The 17618-nt window shown below is 39.4% G+C and overlaps 3 protein-coding genes across 4 annotated transcripts; 2 read left to right on the plus strand and 1 right to left on the minus strand.

The window, feature by feature from the left end:
• Positions 1–215: 215 nt before the first annotated feature.
• Positions 216–4189, plus strand: dxo (decapping exoribonuclease). 2 transcript variants are annotated; one of them, XM_073495090.1, is made up of 7 exons: positions 216–275; positions 1402–1847; positions 1924–2150; positions 2784–3003; positions 3135–3270; positions 3662–3756; positions 3839–4189. In XM_073495090.1, exons 2-7 carry the CDS (start codon positions 1408–1410, stop codon positions 3966–3968), a joined length of 1248 nt encoding a protein of 415 aa, XP_073351191.1. In that variant the 5' UTR covers positions 216–275; positions 1402–1407; the 3' UTR covers positions 3969–4189. The 2 variants fall into 2 exon arrangements, with proteins under 2 accessions (XP_073351191.1, XP_073351190.1); XM_073495089.1 differs by having other exon boundaries at positions 255–275; positions 1406–1847.
• Positions 4190–11540, minus strand: slc25a17l (solute carrier family 25 member 17-like). The gene is made up of 9 exons (XM_073495091.1): positions 11260–11540; positions 11020–11080; positions 10126–10192; positions 9576–9730; positions 9181–9297; positions 8936–9081; positions 8003–8098; positions 7284–7366; positions 4190–7176 (listed from the first exon to the last, which is right to left on the minus strand). The coding sequence occupies exons 1-9, from the start codon at positions 11332–11334 to the stop codon at positions 7029–7031; spliced, it is 948 nt and encodes a 315-aa protein (XP_073351192.1). The 5' UTR covers positions 11335–11540; the 3' UTR covers positions 4190–7028.
• Positions 11541–12970: 1430 nt separating this feature from the next.
• anks4b (ankyrin repeat and sterile alpha motif domain containing 4B) lies at positions 12971–16173 on the plus strand. Its single transcript, XM_073495191.1, has 2 exons — positions 12971–13216; positions 14659–16173. The coding sequence occupies exons 1-2, from the start codon at positions 13056–13058 to the stop codon at positions 15782–15784; spliced, it is 1287 nt and encodes a 428-aa protein (XP_073351292.1). The 5' UTR covers positions 12971–13055; the 3' UTR covers positions 15785–16173.
• The last annotated feature ends 1445 nt before the right edge of the window (positions 16174–17618 follow it).

The raw sequence follows: 17618 nt of genomic DNA on the forward strand, positions 1-17618 counted from the left end.
AGGTAGGAAGGTACCGACTATTTCTTTCTAAGACCCGCCCTCCTCTGGCTGTTATTGGCTAGCACTCGTCGCCTTCGTCCTCCTCTGCGTTTGATTGGATAACTCTGATATTTCAACCAAGCCCTAACCAATCACACTCCTCATACCTAAATCAAACAACCAATCCAACAAAGGAAACCAATCAGAGGCAGCGTAGGGCGGGTCTTAGCAAGCACGCGGAAGTTGCGTTAACCTGTGATGGTAGCTAGCTACTCAGCTAATGGAACAAACACACTGTATGTATACTTTATCTCATTTATTGTAATTTGCCTTTTTCTTTTTTGTTATATTAAATGCTGCAACACATTATAGATGTGTTAACACAAAGACGTTGTTATTATAATTGTGTCGGACGCGACATAACGTTAGCTTAACGTTAGCTACATTTGTTATGAATGCTGAATAAACTAGGTTTTCATTTATTTACTGGTAATTTGGTTTTATAAAGTCATATTAATAATAATGGCAAGGCAACCTGTACAAAACAGCTATATTTGGACATCTGTGTTAACATACAACAGTCACGCACGTACAGGTAATCCTCAGTGATGAAGGGTAATTAAGTACATTTACTCAAGTACTGTATTTAAATACAGTTTTGAGATACTGGTACTACACTTGAGTATTTCCATTTTTCTTTATATTTCCACGCCACTTCAGTCTAGAGGCAAAAATTGTACTTTACTGTACAAAACTGATAACTTTAGTGGCTTAGTTACTTTGCAGTAATACATATACTTTGCTTTTACTTGTACTTTTGATAGCTAAGTACATTTATTGACAGACTATTACTTTTGACTCAAGTACTATTCGTATTGATAACTTTCACTTTTACTAAAGTCATATTTTAACGTGAAATCAAGTATGGCTTTACCTGTTCACACAGTGCAGACCCTCACATCTACACAGTGGTTAATGCAAACAAGAACAAAAGTAAATAATGACTATGTAGGTATTCACATACACACAACAGAAAGTTATTTACACAGATAATGAGGTGATGTATTTCATTGTATTGCATTTAAAGTTAAATGAGAAAAAACTTTGTTAACCTTCAAAACTAGTACACTTTTAAACTATAAGCATCTATTAAGTTCAATATGAAGCGTACAAAGCAAGAATAAAGGTCACTACACACACACAAGCCGCAAATAATATCTACAAAGTGTATTGGATGCCAGGCTACATGATGGGATAAGGAAGTTGCAATAAATAAATACAAAAAAAGGATTTAGGACTGGCTTTTTTAGTTTTTATTTTATTTTTATTTTCTTGTCTTTCCTGCAAGAGAGCAAGACAATCAGGAAGATATGAATAATCATCAATGTAATTGGTTTGTTTCATTGCTCTTTTCCTCACTAGGTAGCAATGGACCACCACAGATCCCACAACCCCAACTCCAGCCAACAAAACCGCCATTCAGCATACAAAAGGCGGAGAGATGACAATGGAAGAAGACCAAACCACCACCAGTCTCAGTCTGGGTCAACTCCTTGGCAAAACCCACCGAGGTCTCGAGGTTTGAGTACCAGAAGGGAGCTATATGAAAGAGACTTTCCTGTGTACAAACAGCCTGTTGAAGTGGGATGTTTTTCCCTCGACTCTGAGCGGAGATTCTTCAATGACAGCAGGCAGCTGAGATACTACGCAGAACCTGAAAGAAACCCTAATTTTGACCTGAAGGATGGATACAAGGACCGCTATATTAAGAGAGACGAAAGTGTGAAGGAGAAGCTGGACCACATCCTACGCTGGATCTTGGCCAACAGATCAAAGCTCAGCTCAAAGGCGACCACGGCCTCATCGTGGTAAGTGTCGCCATGAGTCAAAGAGTCACTGTCCCTGTTGGACATGTATTCTCTGATCAACCTCTGCTCTTCCCAGTGCTTTAGATGTCGACTTTGTGACATGGCGTGGTCATCTGACAAAGCTGCTAACCACTCCCTATGAGGCGCGGGAGGGCTGGTTGCTGGCGGTCACACGATTCAGGGGCACGCTTTACATCAGTGAAGTGGAAACAGAGGCTGCTCGCAGGGAGAGAGATAACCGCACCGAGAGGCATGCAGAGATGATGTACTGGGGATACAAGTTTGAGCAATACACATGTGCAGGTAGGCTGGTTTATATAGTGGAGTATTATAACTGCTGTTAACTTCATTTTTTTTAACCTTAATTACTGATCAGTTAAGATATTGATTAAACACCATAGATCAACTCAGCTATGAAATTTGAAAAAACCTCACAAGAAAAACGTTTGGTTTTACATTTTGTCATATCTGTGGAAGCCAGTTTCTGTCAGGAAAGGAAATCAAGAGGTTTTAGTAGTCATAAGTAGTAGTCATTAAGTCTACATAGTTAGTCTACATATATAAACACATAATTTCAAAGACAAAATTGTGACTAAATATCTCGTAGTTGTGACTTTGTAGCTGATGTTTATGAACTAAGTTGTTTGACTTAGCAAAATAACCTTTAATAAATATTTACATATTAAAATGGTTTTTCATAATTTTGATTGAAAAGGCCAAACTTCTGACATAATTTTATCATGCAGTGAATATTCTTGTTATTCCTAACACCTTTAACATTTCTAATTTTTCCTCTTCTTGGCATTAATGATCTTCCGTGCACAATGTTCTGTCTAATTATGTTACATTGGACACACAGACTCGAATCATATAAAGCAGATACAGTGATAAGCAGATGTTGAAATGATAAAGTTTCACCTTTGTCCATCCCTGTAGATAATGTCCACAGTTTACCTGACCCAGGAGGAGTGGTTAACACTAATGAGGGCTTCTGCACGGTGGTGCAAACTCGGCTCTCAGATCACAGACTTCTGTTCTCTGGTGAGGTCGACTGCCGGGATAAAGATCCAAAGGCTCCAGCTCCTCCCGCGTGCTACGTGGAGCTGAAGACCTCGTTAGAGATCACAACTCCCAAACAGCGCAGCAACTTCCACAGGTAGAAGACGAAACGACAAAACATCACATAATAAACCTTTTCGTGTTGTGCTGTTTGTTGAATAATTGATTCACACACACTCAGCGGTTTTTAAAGTAAGTTTTCCACATTTTGGTGGTGGTGGTCCTCAGGTTCAAACTGATCAAGTGGTGGGCCCAGTCTTTCCTCCCTGGAGTCCCTCGTGTTGTGGCAGGTTTTCGGGATCATGATGGAGTTGTTGTTGCAGTGGAGACTTTTCCCATCTCTAAGATGTCACAACTCATCAAGGTACAGTCGCGATTAACAACTGGTCAAAAATGTATCAAAGCAGTGAGAAGCCATTTTTTTTTCTTTATAGCTGAACAAAACAAACATATAAGCCACAGTTTTAATGGTAATGGTAATTTTTTAAATTTAATTTTTATTTAAGAATTATAAATAAGGTGACATGATTTTTGCTGCAGTCTGTAACAAACAAGCATGTTCCCTAACATCTAGTGAATATGATTTGTAGGCCGGGGCATGTTTGTTGCTCCATTTGCAGCTCTTTGGATATTACACTTTCAGTAACATTTCGATTGTTCAGGCCTGTTTTTATTTCTCATAAAAAAAAAAAAAAATCAAAAACATTAATTCAAATATTTTCACTTTTTCTGTCTGCCGCATTTCCTCTGAACAGAGTGAACAGAACTGCTGGAAGCCAACAGTCTGCATGAACTTCTGCTGTGATTTCCTGTCTTTTGTGAAGCAAACAGCTACTGAGGACGATCCAGGGTGAGTTGCATTAAAAAGACTCCACCGTTCACCGTTTATTTCAAGCCCTGTGTGTTCATGAATGATTATCGCTCCCCTCCAGCGTGGTGTACCTGTTCTCCTACGAGCCCCACAGAGATGTGACCTACTCCATCCACAGGGACTCCCAGTATTCCTTCCTGCCACACTGGTATGTGGAGGAGATATCCAGAAGTCAAGACTCGCACCATTAGTCCTGATCTACAAGCAAGACATGGTCAGCTTGGACTGTTAATTCAGACCTCCAATGGAGGGTGTATATATTTGTTCATCCTCTGAGAGAGGCTATGTTGATTCATTTTGTCACTGATCACTACTAGATGATCCTTATTTGTTCAACAGTGTGCACTGTGGCATGTTTTTTTTTTCAATCTTGCATGTGATGACTTTAAATAAAACAGTTATTTCTAATGTCCATAGTGTTTGTCAAACTTTATTATTGGTTTTAACAATAATTTAAACCCCTTAACAGTGGTAAGTTAACCGAAACAAAATTAGGAAAGAATATATGTAAAATAAAATAAGAAAACTGTGATGTAAATAAGTGAAGATGACTTCAAGTAAAGATTGCATCAGCAGTTACAAAGTGTTTTCATGTAAACTGTAAAGACAACACATTTCAGCAAAGTCAAGTCTTGTCATAGGAAAAAAAAAAACAGTTAACAATTAATGGTGCCAGTGGTGTAGTCTAGTAGCTGTTGTCCAAACGTGTCACTGCCTTTTCTGTTGTTTTTGTTACGACACATTAACCACGATTGGACTCCTTAACTATTAAATAAAGCTCATTCGGCCCTCCTGCATTTTCTTTGTTCAGAGCTTTCAGCATTTTCCACACACCTGCTATCCTGCCATTACGCACTTTCTTCACTGGCAGTCTAAATTTGATATCTTACTGGACTTATTTTTATTACCTTACTCTGCTTTTTCCCCCATGAACACCTTGTTCCACACCTGAACTTGCTTTGCATTCAGAGTGGAAGGCAAATAAACACTTGGCTTGACTTGAAACTATTTATCTAAGACTAGAAGAGTTATTAAAGTGCACCTCTGACATGTGAAACCAAAAGTATCCTCACTGTTTGCAACGAGGCTACACCACTGGCACCAGTCAAAAGGCTGTGATCTCGTCAATGTGATGTTACAAAGTAATACAGACTGCAACCTGTCATTATCAAAACTCTAAACAACAGTTTAACATCAACATAAGACGTAAGTCAACTTGGTTTAAAGATGAAAGGCAGCAAAAACAGAAAAGACACTGTGATAAATACTGTAAATTACTGCAAGCCCTGACTACCTTACACAGAGCAGGACACTGAGGTAACTCAAGGAAGACGTTTGCGTGAAAAAAGGTTCATACTGACCGATATGAAGACAGCAGAAGGATAAGTGCATCATGTGTTTGTGTAAAATCACCAACAGTCATTAAAGCTACAACAGTTCATAGTACAGTTTGTTCGTGGGATATAAATCAGAGGCACTTAGCACCTACTGCAGTATTTGTACACATGTAACTTAAACTTTCAAAACTATGCAGGGTTAAGTAGTCATTTGCATTAAATTCATTTTTACTCAATATATTATAAATGTTAAAATCAAATTGGTTCTGAAAAGTAGATTTTACACACAAATCTATAAATATTAACGGGGGCTCTTCACTTTTCTCCCCTTTAGCTGTTCTTGTTATTTCTGCGAATTTGCGAGTAATAATGACAGTCAGCACATTTATCTGGCAGGAGTTTCATGAGGTTTCTATTAAACTTAATTAAATTCACAGTTAAAACATAAGAAGAATGGTCCATTAGCTTACATCAAGGCAATGCTGCCAAGTAGGTATCTTATTGATATCATCATGTGCAGCACCCCCCCATATTAAAAGAGACAGTTCACCCCAAAATAAAAACTTAAATGTGGTGCTATTTATCTGTGGAGATTGTTTTGGTGTGAGTTGCAGAGTGTTGGAGATATCTGCCTTCTCTCAAATATAAGATGTCACTCTGCTGCTCAAACTGCCATAAACTTGCGTAAAGTGTAATATTTATCACTTTTCCTGCCCCTTAGAGAGTCTGTGCAGACGGGAAACCGGATTATTTCTATCCCGGGCGTCTGAAATTTGTTTGAATATTCTTTCGCCTCTCCATTTCTCTGTCCGTCGCTTACTCACGTAGGAGGATGAGGCACAGTACAGCAGACTACATGCTGTACAGTGCCAGAAACAGGTTATGATAATAACTGGGAGGCACCTGGGAGAGGGACTGAACGGGAGTGCCTCAATGAAAAATGGGAAAATCGAGAGGGTTTGCAAGTACGAGGACGCCATTATTGTGTTCATCCTGCACTGAAACGAGCATGAGCCTCTCTTCAAGCAGCTGAACATACACAAGGTCTGGTGGTTATCTTGAGTAACTGGGTCATGTTTCTGTTGAGTTGTTCAAATGTATTTTTTTGCTGCTGTGAGAACCACAAGCAGAGTGCCAGTGGACAGCTGACATCTCAGCAGCCATTCTTCTCCTAAACTTGCCAACTCACACCAAAACTATGTAGAAGGAGGTAAGAGGAAAAATATACATTTTTTAATTTTGGGGTGAACTTTCCCTTTAAAGCAAAACAGTTTGACATTTCATTTTTTGACATTTGCGATTGTGATGAGATGATAAGATAAGAGTGGTATCAATCTTCTCAACTACTGAGCCAGCTATAACTCTCTCTTCCTAGTTTTAAATTCTCAGCAGATGTCCTTTTTTTAAATTTCATGGCGAGATATGATTTCAGTCGTAGGCGAGTGGAATATCTTTTTAAAAAGCTGATGACACTGGACGTCTTCCAGTGCAAATGAACGCGCTCTCTGACTCCATTTCATTCAGACTGGAGCCACTTCAGCTTTTGCATTCAATGAAGAATTTGTGAATGCGGCCAAATCGAAGAATAAATGCATTTTCATAACTTCCTTGGGATACGTCACACTAAATTGCTTCAATTTACCCTGAAGCTCAAACTAAGTTCAGCTCCTGTGAGATCTCTTAGAACCATCTGAACAGAGAAAATCGAGGTCGGTCTGCACAAATAGAACCAGTTAAAGGTTAAGAAAGAGCTGGTATTACACGTATCACACCCAGCTGTGGTTAGTGTGGGAATCTGTGCCCCTAAAGGCACCAACCCCATCTCTTTCCTGGCATTAACGTATCATCTGTTGGCGCTGATTGAACCTACTGATGACTACTGTTTCTAATGCGGTGCTGAATTCAAACAGGCGTTCACTGCTTCAGTTTCTTGTTCAGGCCCATGACTTTGAAAGTAGCAGTGGTGATTTTCTCGTACACGACAAACATGAGGGCGGCCGTCAGCACCGTCTGTAGCAGCTTGGCCTCCAGGCCTTTGTACAAACCAAAAACGCCAAACCTCCTGTAATAAAGGGAACACACGTGTATTAAATACCCGCTTTCATAACATCTTCACCGGTGTGCTCGCTGTGTCAGTGAATGTGTTTTATGTTTCATAGATGCACTCACTTGATTCTGTCCATGAGCAGAGAGAAAATGTTCGAGATGCCTCCGATCACGCCGCCCTTGCCATCACCTTTGTACTGTCCAAACTGGTGGCAGAGCATAAAACGGGTTATCTTTCTTTCCCTCCTTGAGATTTGATCGATTTTTACTCATTGTGAATGCTTCTAAAGACATGAGGTCTTAAAGATGTTGTGCACCACTAATGATTACAGAGGGCCTCATTAGTTTTGTGTAGCTCTTCAAAATATAACATTTACGCACAGATTTTCTATTATTTTTACTTCAAAAAACAAAACATGAAGAATTTTTCACCAATTAAATATAATCCCTTAAAATATGCTAGTCTTCTCTTGCCATCAACAAATGTTTTCTACACACATACAGTAGATGACAATGCATGCGATAAAGAAAGGAATCGAAAAATATTAAACATTTCTGTCATTGTCAACAAATCCTATGAAAAGGCAGAAACCAACAATGCATTACTTCAATACTTTCAGACATTTTCTACTCTATTTGTGGCACTTAAACCCAAAACCCTTTGCTCCACCGGAGGGTGATGTGGCCAAACTATTTCTTGGTCGGAACCTGGATTATCCTGGAGTTTCTGCTGATTGTTTTTATTTGATTTGTTGATAGTGAGACAATATAAAATATAAGTGGGTGAGACATCATGGAACAGTAAACAAAAAGGGTGACATTTTTTATAACATAGTATTTACCCTCAGAATGGCCTGAACTGTCTGAAGAGGATATGTCGCGGTGGTAGCGATGGCCTTGGCAATGGCTCCGATGAGGAAGATCTCTGCTGAGGATATCTGTGGAAGGAGACAAAGATTTAACACACTACCCAGTGTTTTTACTCATTAAGAGTACAAAATGATTGATTGAAGTTTTCCCAAGTACAATTTGGTTTTCAAAACATAACCAATAGCTAAAATGACCGGCATATAAAACACAAATCAACAGAGCTAGCTAACAAGGATCAGTCAGTCTGTCCACCACTTTGATCCAGACTGAAATATCTCAACAACTATTGGACGGATAGCAATAAAATCTTGTAAAAACATTCATGGTCCCCAGAAGATGAATCCTACTGATTGATCCTCTGACTTTTAATCTAGCACCACCAGCAGGTTTAAATCTTAACTTGTGGTATACTTCAGTTTATGTAAACCTGCAAAACTAAACATGTCATCCCCATCAGCCTCAGCTGTACTTTGTATTTAGTGATAATTAGCAAAAGTTAGCATGCTAACATGCTAAACTAAGATGGTGAACATGGTAAACAGCATGTTAGCATTGCCACTATGAGCGTGTTAGCATGTTCATGTCAGCATTTAGATCAAAGCACCGCTGTACCTAAGTACAGACTACAGGCTGCAACTACCAATTATTTTCATTATTTCTGTTACCAGTTGAACTACAATTAATTAGGGTCACAAGTTTTCAATTACAACTGTCCATTATAATAATGATCAAATTAAAAAGGTCTTAACCACTCTACAATCACTGGCAGTGAAGACAAATGATGTGGAAAAATCAACGGTAGTGTTGTTTCATATCTAACCAGAATCTGAAAGAAACAATGAGTCAACGCGGCCAAAAAGCAGACTAGGCTGACTGATTACTGTGATAGTGCAGTGTCCCCTCACCTTCTTCCCTCCTTTTCCCGCCCTTCTCTTCATGGCCTCATAAATCATGAACTGCACAGCCGGGTTGAGGACGAGGATTAGCGAGGGCAGAGTGCCATTCCACAGAGTTCCCACACCTTCATTGGCTATGATCTGTGAGAAAGCATCTGGGAGGGAAAAAGACCAAAAACAGATGGGTTTTACAACTGTGCGGAAATAAAAAAAAACATGTCTGAACTGGTAAAGAACATAGATATATCACTCACCAAATATGCCCCTGTACTGGGTCTGATGGAGGTCTTCGTTTCTGAACTTTGCCCCCTGCAGCTTCAGTCGAGTGTTGACCACCCACATAGGAGTGGTCAGGAGCACATTCACTACACCTGCATGAACAACAGATTGTTAGCTTTCTTGAGGCCTTGTTAAAGTGCCTTGTGGAGTTTTTACCTCTATTAGCTCTAATGGAGCAGCTGTATTATAGAAGATCTTGGAATTTCAGACATGGGAAAACACTAACTTGGACTAACCTGAACATAACTCTTATTTTTTTACAAGGAAACTCCACAGGGCACCTTTAACTCCTCCAGTCAGCACATTTCGTACTTAATGGTTGCCATTAGTTCACTAATAATGATTAGTTTTGTGCGTCATGTGTGTTTACCTGATACGACGCCCATGAGCAGGTCTTTGCTGGGTCTGGACTTGCCTTCACCAGATGCCGCCAGCTTCTTCAGCGTGTTGAAGGTGTAGAAGTACACAAAGTTTGAGCAGCAGAGGCTGGAGATGACTGGCAACCAGCCTCTGTACAGAGACTGACTGGGAGAAGGGGTGGACAGTCATTTGAATAGTTAGCGTTCAGTCACGTGGTCACAGAGCTGAAGACAGCTGAAACTATCAATTATTTTCACTATCTAATTTCCTGGTCTATAAAATGTAAGATAAGGATGAAAATGCACATTTCAGTTTCTGCTCAAATAGATCGATTGGTTTGACCAACAGTCCAAAACTCAAAATGTTGTTTGTTTTTGTCCGAAAAAGACTAACTAATACATTGACAGTTTCTTCTCTAATTTAGATGCGTTCACTGATCGTAAATGTCTGCTGCAGTTACATGGCAAGTGTGCGTTACTCAGTTGTTCACATCAAACCAAGAGGTTTGTATTTAAGTACAAAACAAGCCACAATTCAACATAACATGAAACTTTACTTACAGGCCTTCTTCCTTTGCTATCTCAGCCAGGATGATGGGGGTTGAGTTCGACTTCCGCTTCTCATCCACTGAAAAATAACCACACAGGTGCCAGAATTCAGTGAACAGGTCCCCTTCAGTGCGTGAATGTTGAAGAGCAACTCCACCAAGATCAGTTCACTGGCTATTAGGAGAACTGCTCAGCCTTAACAGCCATGTAACGTTAGTAAAAGTAGCAATAGTTCAGTGTACGAGTGAAAGTTATGCATTCAAATTTTTGGACTTTTAAGTAAAAGTACAAGAGGGAATATGGTAAACTTAACATACCAAATGTTATTCAGGATGCCCATTTCAGAACAATATGTATTGTATCATTGGATTATAAATATTGATGCATTTTTGTGTACATCACTTTAACCTGAAGCTGGCAAAGGTTGGGCTAATTATTACTACTTGTATTACATGTCTGCTCCTAAAAGGGGAGGCGCTTCACATAGTCAATGAGTTCAAGCATCTTGAGCTTCTTCTAGACTCGACATCTTTCAAATGTTTTTGAAGCTTTTTGAGATATGACATTTATTCTGAAATTATTGTTTACATATTGATTATGATGTATTGGTTACAGACTGATTAAAAAAAAACCAACTCATTTTAACTATGCATCTGTCTGTGTCTGTATCCCTGATGATGCAGTGACAGAATGAGCTCATAGTGCTGCTGAGCTGAACATCTGCTCTCAGAACAGTAGTGATACTCTGTAGCTTGGCAGGATATCTCGGTCCCATCTTTATGGAAGTGCAATATTAAATCAGTGGATCACTCCTTTACATCTAATGGTTAGTCCATCGTGAGGTAAACCTTGAGAGTCTCTGCTATCAGGTAACCTCTGTCCAAGATGATAAGACCTCCAACTCACCCTGCAGTCTGCTTTTAGCCGTGTCCAAAGGGAAGAAGACGGTCATGGCTGTCACACTCCCCTGAAAGAAAATACATTGTAAAGACAAAAAGCTCACTCACTCGCCATTTTCAGTTTGTTAATAAGTCTTTTCTTTAATACCGGCGCTGCTAACATCAAGCTAGCAAGACAAGGCCGTGCGCATTCACAAACTTGACATAAAGTCGTGACATCTCCTCTTATTGCTTTATCTCCGCTCACCATTGCACCTGCCACCGCATGAACCAGAGTCTCGTAAGACAGAAGGTCGACAAGCGAGCCGCCGTTGCCGGACATCTCTGCAGCGTCTCCCGGTCAGACCGCGGACCAGACACCGGGAAGTAAGCGCGGAGCGACGCGGGAAGGAGACAGCTAACGCGAGTCGGTCCGGTTTTTCTAGCCGCGGAGCTCTTCTGGAGAGTTAAATAAACATTCACAGCGTCAACTTCATGCTGTTAACAAGCTCAGATGAAGCCAGAAATACAATTTATTACAGAGAGACAACTGTGGAGCAATGTTTCCGCCCAGTCCTCATTCATTGGTCGAGCCGGGCTGACAGCTACTTCTTCTTCGCTCCTTTTTTCTTCTTCGTCTCCTTCTTTTGTTGTCGTTTATCAAACCGTAAAGATCCATCACGACACCAGCTGGTCTGGAGGACATGAGTGGATTTAAAACAGACATGGAAATAACATTTCTAACATATGTATATAACAATACACCTCATGGAGCTCAGTGGAAGCATAGGAACCACACTTTTGTGTGATAATACCAGGGATCTTTTACTTTTACACTTCTAAATTACATTTTAATACCCCTGGCTTTAATTCTGAATGCAGAAAAAAATACCAAAAGTACAATTTTACATTGTGGTAAGCTGCTCTAGAATCAGAATCAGCTTTATTGGCCAAGTACATGTACACTAACAAGGGTTTTGCCCCCAGTTAGGTTTGCTCTCAATGTACAGAGAATAGTTTTTAAACATTAAATCCAACAACAACAAAAAATAATAATTGAAAAATTAAGACTAATATGTACAAGAAAGAAAAAGTGCAATTGTAAGGATTTTCAGCAGTATTTACATAAATTTTTTTTTAAAAAAACCTGTGTGCACAGCTCTCAACAGTGTTTACATAAGAAAATAAGATCAGGGGTTATTGCAGTAAAAGATTTGAATATCTTCCACCATAGATTATATCACAATGGAAAAATATTACATTACATACAAAAGCATATTGCATGACAAAAAGGAAAATGTCTCAATTTACCGTCATGACGTGAAAAGTTTATTGCTATAACAAGATGTTTCTACGTTATTACAAGATTTATTTTTACATTATTATGAAATACAAAGTATCACATTATAATAAGAAACTTTATCTCATTCAAAGATAAACTATTTATGACGTTATAACGTTGAACCTTTCACGTCAGTAACATGATAACTTACTGTTGTAACTTATAATGTTTCACGTTATAATGGTATAACTTATATTGTTATAACAAGAAACTTTTCTTGTCAGAACAATATACTATTATCGTGTCATAAACTAAAACCTTTCACATTGTAACAAGATAATTTATCATTATAACATAAAATGTTTCACATTATAACAAGATATTTTCACGTTACATTGTCACATTATGACATAATTAGCCCCATGTAAAAATACTCTATAACAGATGAAAGCATATTGCTGCCACACCAGCTATAATAAAATTAAAAATGTTTGCTATTGTTAACAGCTATGTTACTTTATATGCCTCAGAATTGTACATATAACACTGCTTTGACCAACAGTGGTCTCGAACAGAAATGGTGTTTGAGGAACTTTGTGCAGCCGACAGCACTGAGCTGGACTTTGCTTTTGTTTTATGGCTCTGAGCTGCTGATATGTTGACGCCCAGAGATCACATTGTTTGCTCTGGTGTGCAGTCGTGTCAGTGTGTGTCCTTCCGCCGGGAGCCTGGGGGGAAAAAGTGAAGGAAAGTGAGAGATTTGTTTTCTGTTCATTAGAGAGATGTCTAGGTACCACAAGGCAGCGACTGACGGATACTTGGACCTCTTGAAGGAGGCCACGAGGAAGGACCTTAACACTGCGGATGAGGATGGCATGACTCCCACCTTACTGGCAGCTTTCCATGGACATGTCGATGCTCTTCAGCTCATATGCAGCAGAGAGTAAGCATTATACACTCCTCTCTATCACCTGTGCTTCATCTCACACATAGCCTAACCAGATACTGTATTAACCTGTAGCTATAGTGAGCTGATCCATGATTATTACATCAGTGCTCTGAAATATTTGCCCAAGACAAACCTGACTGATCAGTTTTACTATAAATTCTATGTTCAATGAGCAAATGTTACTATTTTGTTCAATCAATAATAAAAAATGTGTGTTCTGCATTTTCATACATCAGTTATTGAGGACTTCATCTAAGTTTTGAGAGCAGTTGCGGGTCGTTCAGTGAAACATAATTAGTTAAAACTTAGTTTCACTCTTTTTACTGCTCTCTCCCATGATGAGCTGAGCCAAATGTTTAATCAGCCATAGCCTTCCTATAAAACAAAAGAGCCCTTTATCTTCCCCCACCACCCCCACCTCCATCTTTCATTCAACACAACAAAAGACAGGCTAAAATCTAGCACAGCATTCCCACTGAAAAATGAGGCTCAGAAAAGATGTTTGGAAGATATTTATTATTTAGGACGCGATGCACGCCTAACCTACGTGGCCAGAATTCACTGACGCATTTCCGCTCTCAGGATTTATGACAAGTTGTCGCAGGAATTCGGCAATCAAGACTTTTATGGCTGTGACAAGGAGGCACGGCCCTGAAGGACTTTAAATCTTAATGGTTTACCAATTATCTACAGCCCTGTTTATGATTATTTGGATATATGAAAGATTTAACCTTAATTTGTAGGCCTACCTTGCAATTATTGCACTTATTAGTTTATTAGGCACTATGTAGTTTTGGCGAAGAAATTCAAACTCAGAATTTTAATATTTAATCAATTTAATAATATTTACAATATTAATAAGGTAATAATACAAACTTAGAACATTTTATTTTTTTCATAACTGAATAAACAAGCTGTTCTCAGAGGAAAATAAGGTCCCAGGAACACTGTTTGAAGCTAGAAAGGTGGCAGGGTCCGCCAAATATAAACAAAGAGAAACAGTATGAAACTGTGTTGTCCTTTAAGGTCACTTTGTTTATTCATTCATGAAAACAAAGAGATGTGTCATCCCCAAAACTACACAGTGCACCTTTAATCCAATTATTTGAGAAGATTGATCATGTCTGTAACTGTTGTGATAAATGTAACCCTAACCCTGACCTTTTTTAACTTTCAAGACTTTTTACATGCACATGAACCTATATCAAACACTGAAGGAAAGGAAAAAAGCGAAAAAGCACAATAGGTCTCCTTAAATTTCAAGAAATATACAGTATATCATTTTTATCCAGCAAAATACTTTATCAGCTTTAAGATTTTCTTGAAGACGAACCCTTAGGAACTGTAAAGAGGAATCATTGTTATGGTTTCACTTAGTGATGGAGAGAGACGAAAATAGTAGACGATTAATCAAATCTTTCTTTTGTGTCATACAGAGGAGACCCCAACAGGAGTGACATCTGGGGAAACACACCCCTGCATCATGCTGCAGCCAACGGCCACATGCACATCCTCAGCTTCCTGGTCAACTTCGGTGCCAACCTTTTTGCAATGGACAATGAATTCCACACAGCTATGGACGTCGCTGCCTCTCGTGACCGCATGGACTGTGTGCGCTTCCTGGACGCTGCTGCCTCAAAGCAGACCAACCAACATCCCAAGAAGGTCGCCAATCTAAAGAAGGAAGCCGTCAAAGAAGCAGAGAAACGCGTGAAACTCTGTGAGAAGGTGAAGAAGAAGCACCAGAACAAGATGGACAAATTGCAGCGTGGAGGGAGCATGACTGGGTCGGTTTCAGAGGCCAGCGTGGCATCAGCTTTCTCAAACGGTGGTACCATGGGCAGCGTCAATGAGCAGTTCTCCAAGCTTATTGCTGCTGATAAATCTGGCTCTCTTACGGCAAGGGTTAAAGGCACACTCCAGAAGAAGCTTGGGAAGAAAGGCACGCTGCAGAAATCAGCAGGGGATGGGAATGTGATTTTCCGTAAACAGGACAATGGAGTGTCCGAGAAGCCAGAGTTTCTGGATGTCTTCAGTGAGCAGGATGAGGGCATGTCAGACGAAGAAGGAATGGGAGGCTACGAAGATGAAGACGACGATGAACAACCAGGCCAAGTCAAACAATCCATCTTCAACCGGCCCGGCCTCGGAGGTCTGATTTTCATGAAGAAGATGGGGCTCGAGTCAGACGACATCCCTAGTGGGAACATCGAAAGTCTCGGCTACCTCGTTCAGAATGAGCTGTTCGAGGAAGATGCTGCAGGCTTTGACGGGAGCGGCGACACTGATCTGCCCTGGGAAAAGGAAGATCTGGGACTGGATGATGATGAAGATGAGGAAACCTCTCCTTTAGATGCGTTCTTGTCTTCCATCTCCCTGCCGGAGTTCGCCCTTGCGTTCAGCAGAGAGCACCTGGACCTGGAGGCGCTAATGCTTTGCTCGGATGAAGACCTGAAAGGCATTCGCATCCAGCTGGGACCCAGGAAGAAGATCTTGGAGGCCATTGCTCGCAGGAAGAACGCACTGGAGACGCCTGGCATCATGAAGGACAGCTGCTTGTGATCAAAAAATATGAACAGTAATTTATCATCCTGTTTGAAACCTGAAATGAGTCTGTATCTTGATGATTCAACAATGACAGTTCCCGCCATTTAAAGTGATCACACCTTCTGTGGATGGAATAGCATTGTGCATCGCTCTGTTTATACATTATAATCTATAGTATACCAAATTACAGCATGGCCGAGAAGCACAATATCAACACCTTTCTTGGACAGACATGTTGCCAGCGATTTGATCTTAAATCAAGATGTTTTGGGGATAATTGGTGACTTTCTTTCCAGTAATGAGATAACAGAGACAGTGGCTGATTTGGTTGTTCTTATGTTTGTTATAATCATTTTGACTGTTGACAACATAATTGTCAAATAAATCAATCGTGTGCAAAATAATTTCTCCAGTTTAATATTCTCTGACGCATTTATGTATGTTTGTGTGTGTATTAATCATGTTGCGGGGTCATAAATATGGTCATACAGTCATTTAATATGGTGTTTAACAAAAAACTGCTGTGTTACTACACATAAGTTACATTTTTTGGCAGCTTACCTTTACTTTACTTGAGTATTTACATTCTCTTCTACTTTATATTCAAGTCTGTTACATTTTAGAGGCAAATATTACGGAAGCCCTAAAGGGCCATGCATTCATACATTTTATTTCCTCCGTTTTGCCGTGATAACGAGTTAATTTCATTTGTTTTCTCGAGATCTCGAGTTATTATCTCGAAATAACAACTGCTTTTTTTCCCGAGAAAATGGGATTATTTTCTCGAGATCTTGAGATAACGAAACTTTGTTTTCCCGAGATAACGATATAATTAATTCGAGATCTCGAGAAAACAAAACGATAGTGTAGTATATTAAATCATTGCAGGAAACATCATTCAGTGTAGCAATGTCAGAGGAGCAGGAGCATATCGATCACCGCGTCACATATCTTTTCAATCAAGGCCTGACACAGGCTGAAATAGCATTATGCCTGGCTATTACAGATAATATACACATTAGTGTGCGTAATCTAAAAAGACAGTTAGCAAGGCTTCAGCTATATTGGCGGCGCAATCTAAGTGAGCCTGATGTCGTCTTTAACTACATAGCTGACCAGCTACGAGGTCCCGGGCGTCTCCATAATTTCAGGCCTATCATATCACAGTCATTATCTCGAGATCTCGAATTAATTATATTGTTATCTCGGGAAAACAAAATTTCATTATCTCGAGATCTCGAGAAAATTATCCCATTATCTCGGGAAAACGGCAGTTGTTATTTCGAGATAATAACTTGAGATCTCGAGAAAACAAATGAAATTAACTCGTTATCACGGGAAAACGGAGGAAATAAAATGTATGAATGCATGGCACTTTAGGGCTTCCGTAAAATATTGCACTTTTCACTCCACTTTATTTATCTGACAACTTTAGATACGACTAAGTGTGCAGATTCAGATTAGTAATAAAAACATAATTAACAAATGAATTAAAATGTATTATTATAGTTTAAGATGAGCAACCAACTTGTGTAAAGTCTTTAAAGTTAACCCCACCCTTACCAGCTGCAACAGTACATTAAAAGTACATTAAAGCACTGCTAATTATAACACGATAATATAATATATATTACTCTTAAATAGGCAATTCTGCATAATGAATGCTTTTATGTTTGATACTTTAAAGCTGCTTATTTGTCATTATACAACACAGGGTAGCATAAAGAAATGAAACTTTTCATGCTACATAAATTACAGAACATATATACAAATATGCATAAACATGTAGTGCATCTTTTTGAATCTGCATCAGGGTGTATGTAAGCAGCAGCAACAAGATGGTGATGAT

The sequence above is a fragment of the Pagrus major genome, chromosome 23, assembly GCF_040436345.1.
Source record: "Pagrus major chromosome 23, Pma_NU_1.0".
Classification (NCBI taxonomy): Eukaryota; Metazoa; Chordata; class Actinopteri; order Spariformes; family Sparidae; genus Pagrus; species Pagrus major.

Bases quoted from the DNA above. Each gene is read 5' to 3' on its own strand.
- slc25a17l (XM_073495091.1), bottom strand. From the start codon at position 11,334: ATGTCCGGCAACGGCGGCTCGCTTGTCGACCTTCTGTCTTACGAGACT. The intron at 11,081-11,259 runs GTGAGCGGAGAT...ATTTTCTTTCAG, and splicing joins ATGCGGTGGCAGGTGCAATG to GGGAGTGTGACAGCCATGAC. The intron at 9,298-9,575 runs GTAAACACACAT...TTGTTCATGCAG, and splicing joins GCTCATGGGCGTCGTATCAG to GTGTAGTGAATGTGCTCCTG.
- anks4b (XM_073495191.1), top strand. From the start codon at position 13,056: ATGTCTAGGTACCACAAGGCAGCGACTGACGGATACTTGGACCTCTTG. The intron at 13,217-14,658 runs GTAAGCATTATA...TGTGTCATACAG, and splicing joins CAGCTCATATGCAGCAGAGA to AGGAGACCCCAACAGGAGTG.
- dxo (XM_073495089.1), top strand. The intron at 3,004-3,134 runs GTAGAAGACGAA...GGTGGTCCTCAG, and splicing joins CAGCGCAGCAACTTCCACAG to GTTCAAACTGATCAAGTGGT. The intron at 3,757-3,838 runs GTGAGTTGCATT...GCTCCCCTCCAG, and splicing joins GCTACTGAGGACGATCCAGG to CGTGGTGTACCTGTTCTCCT.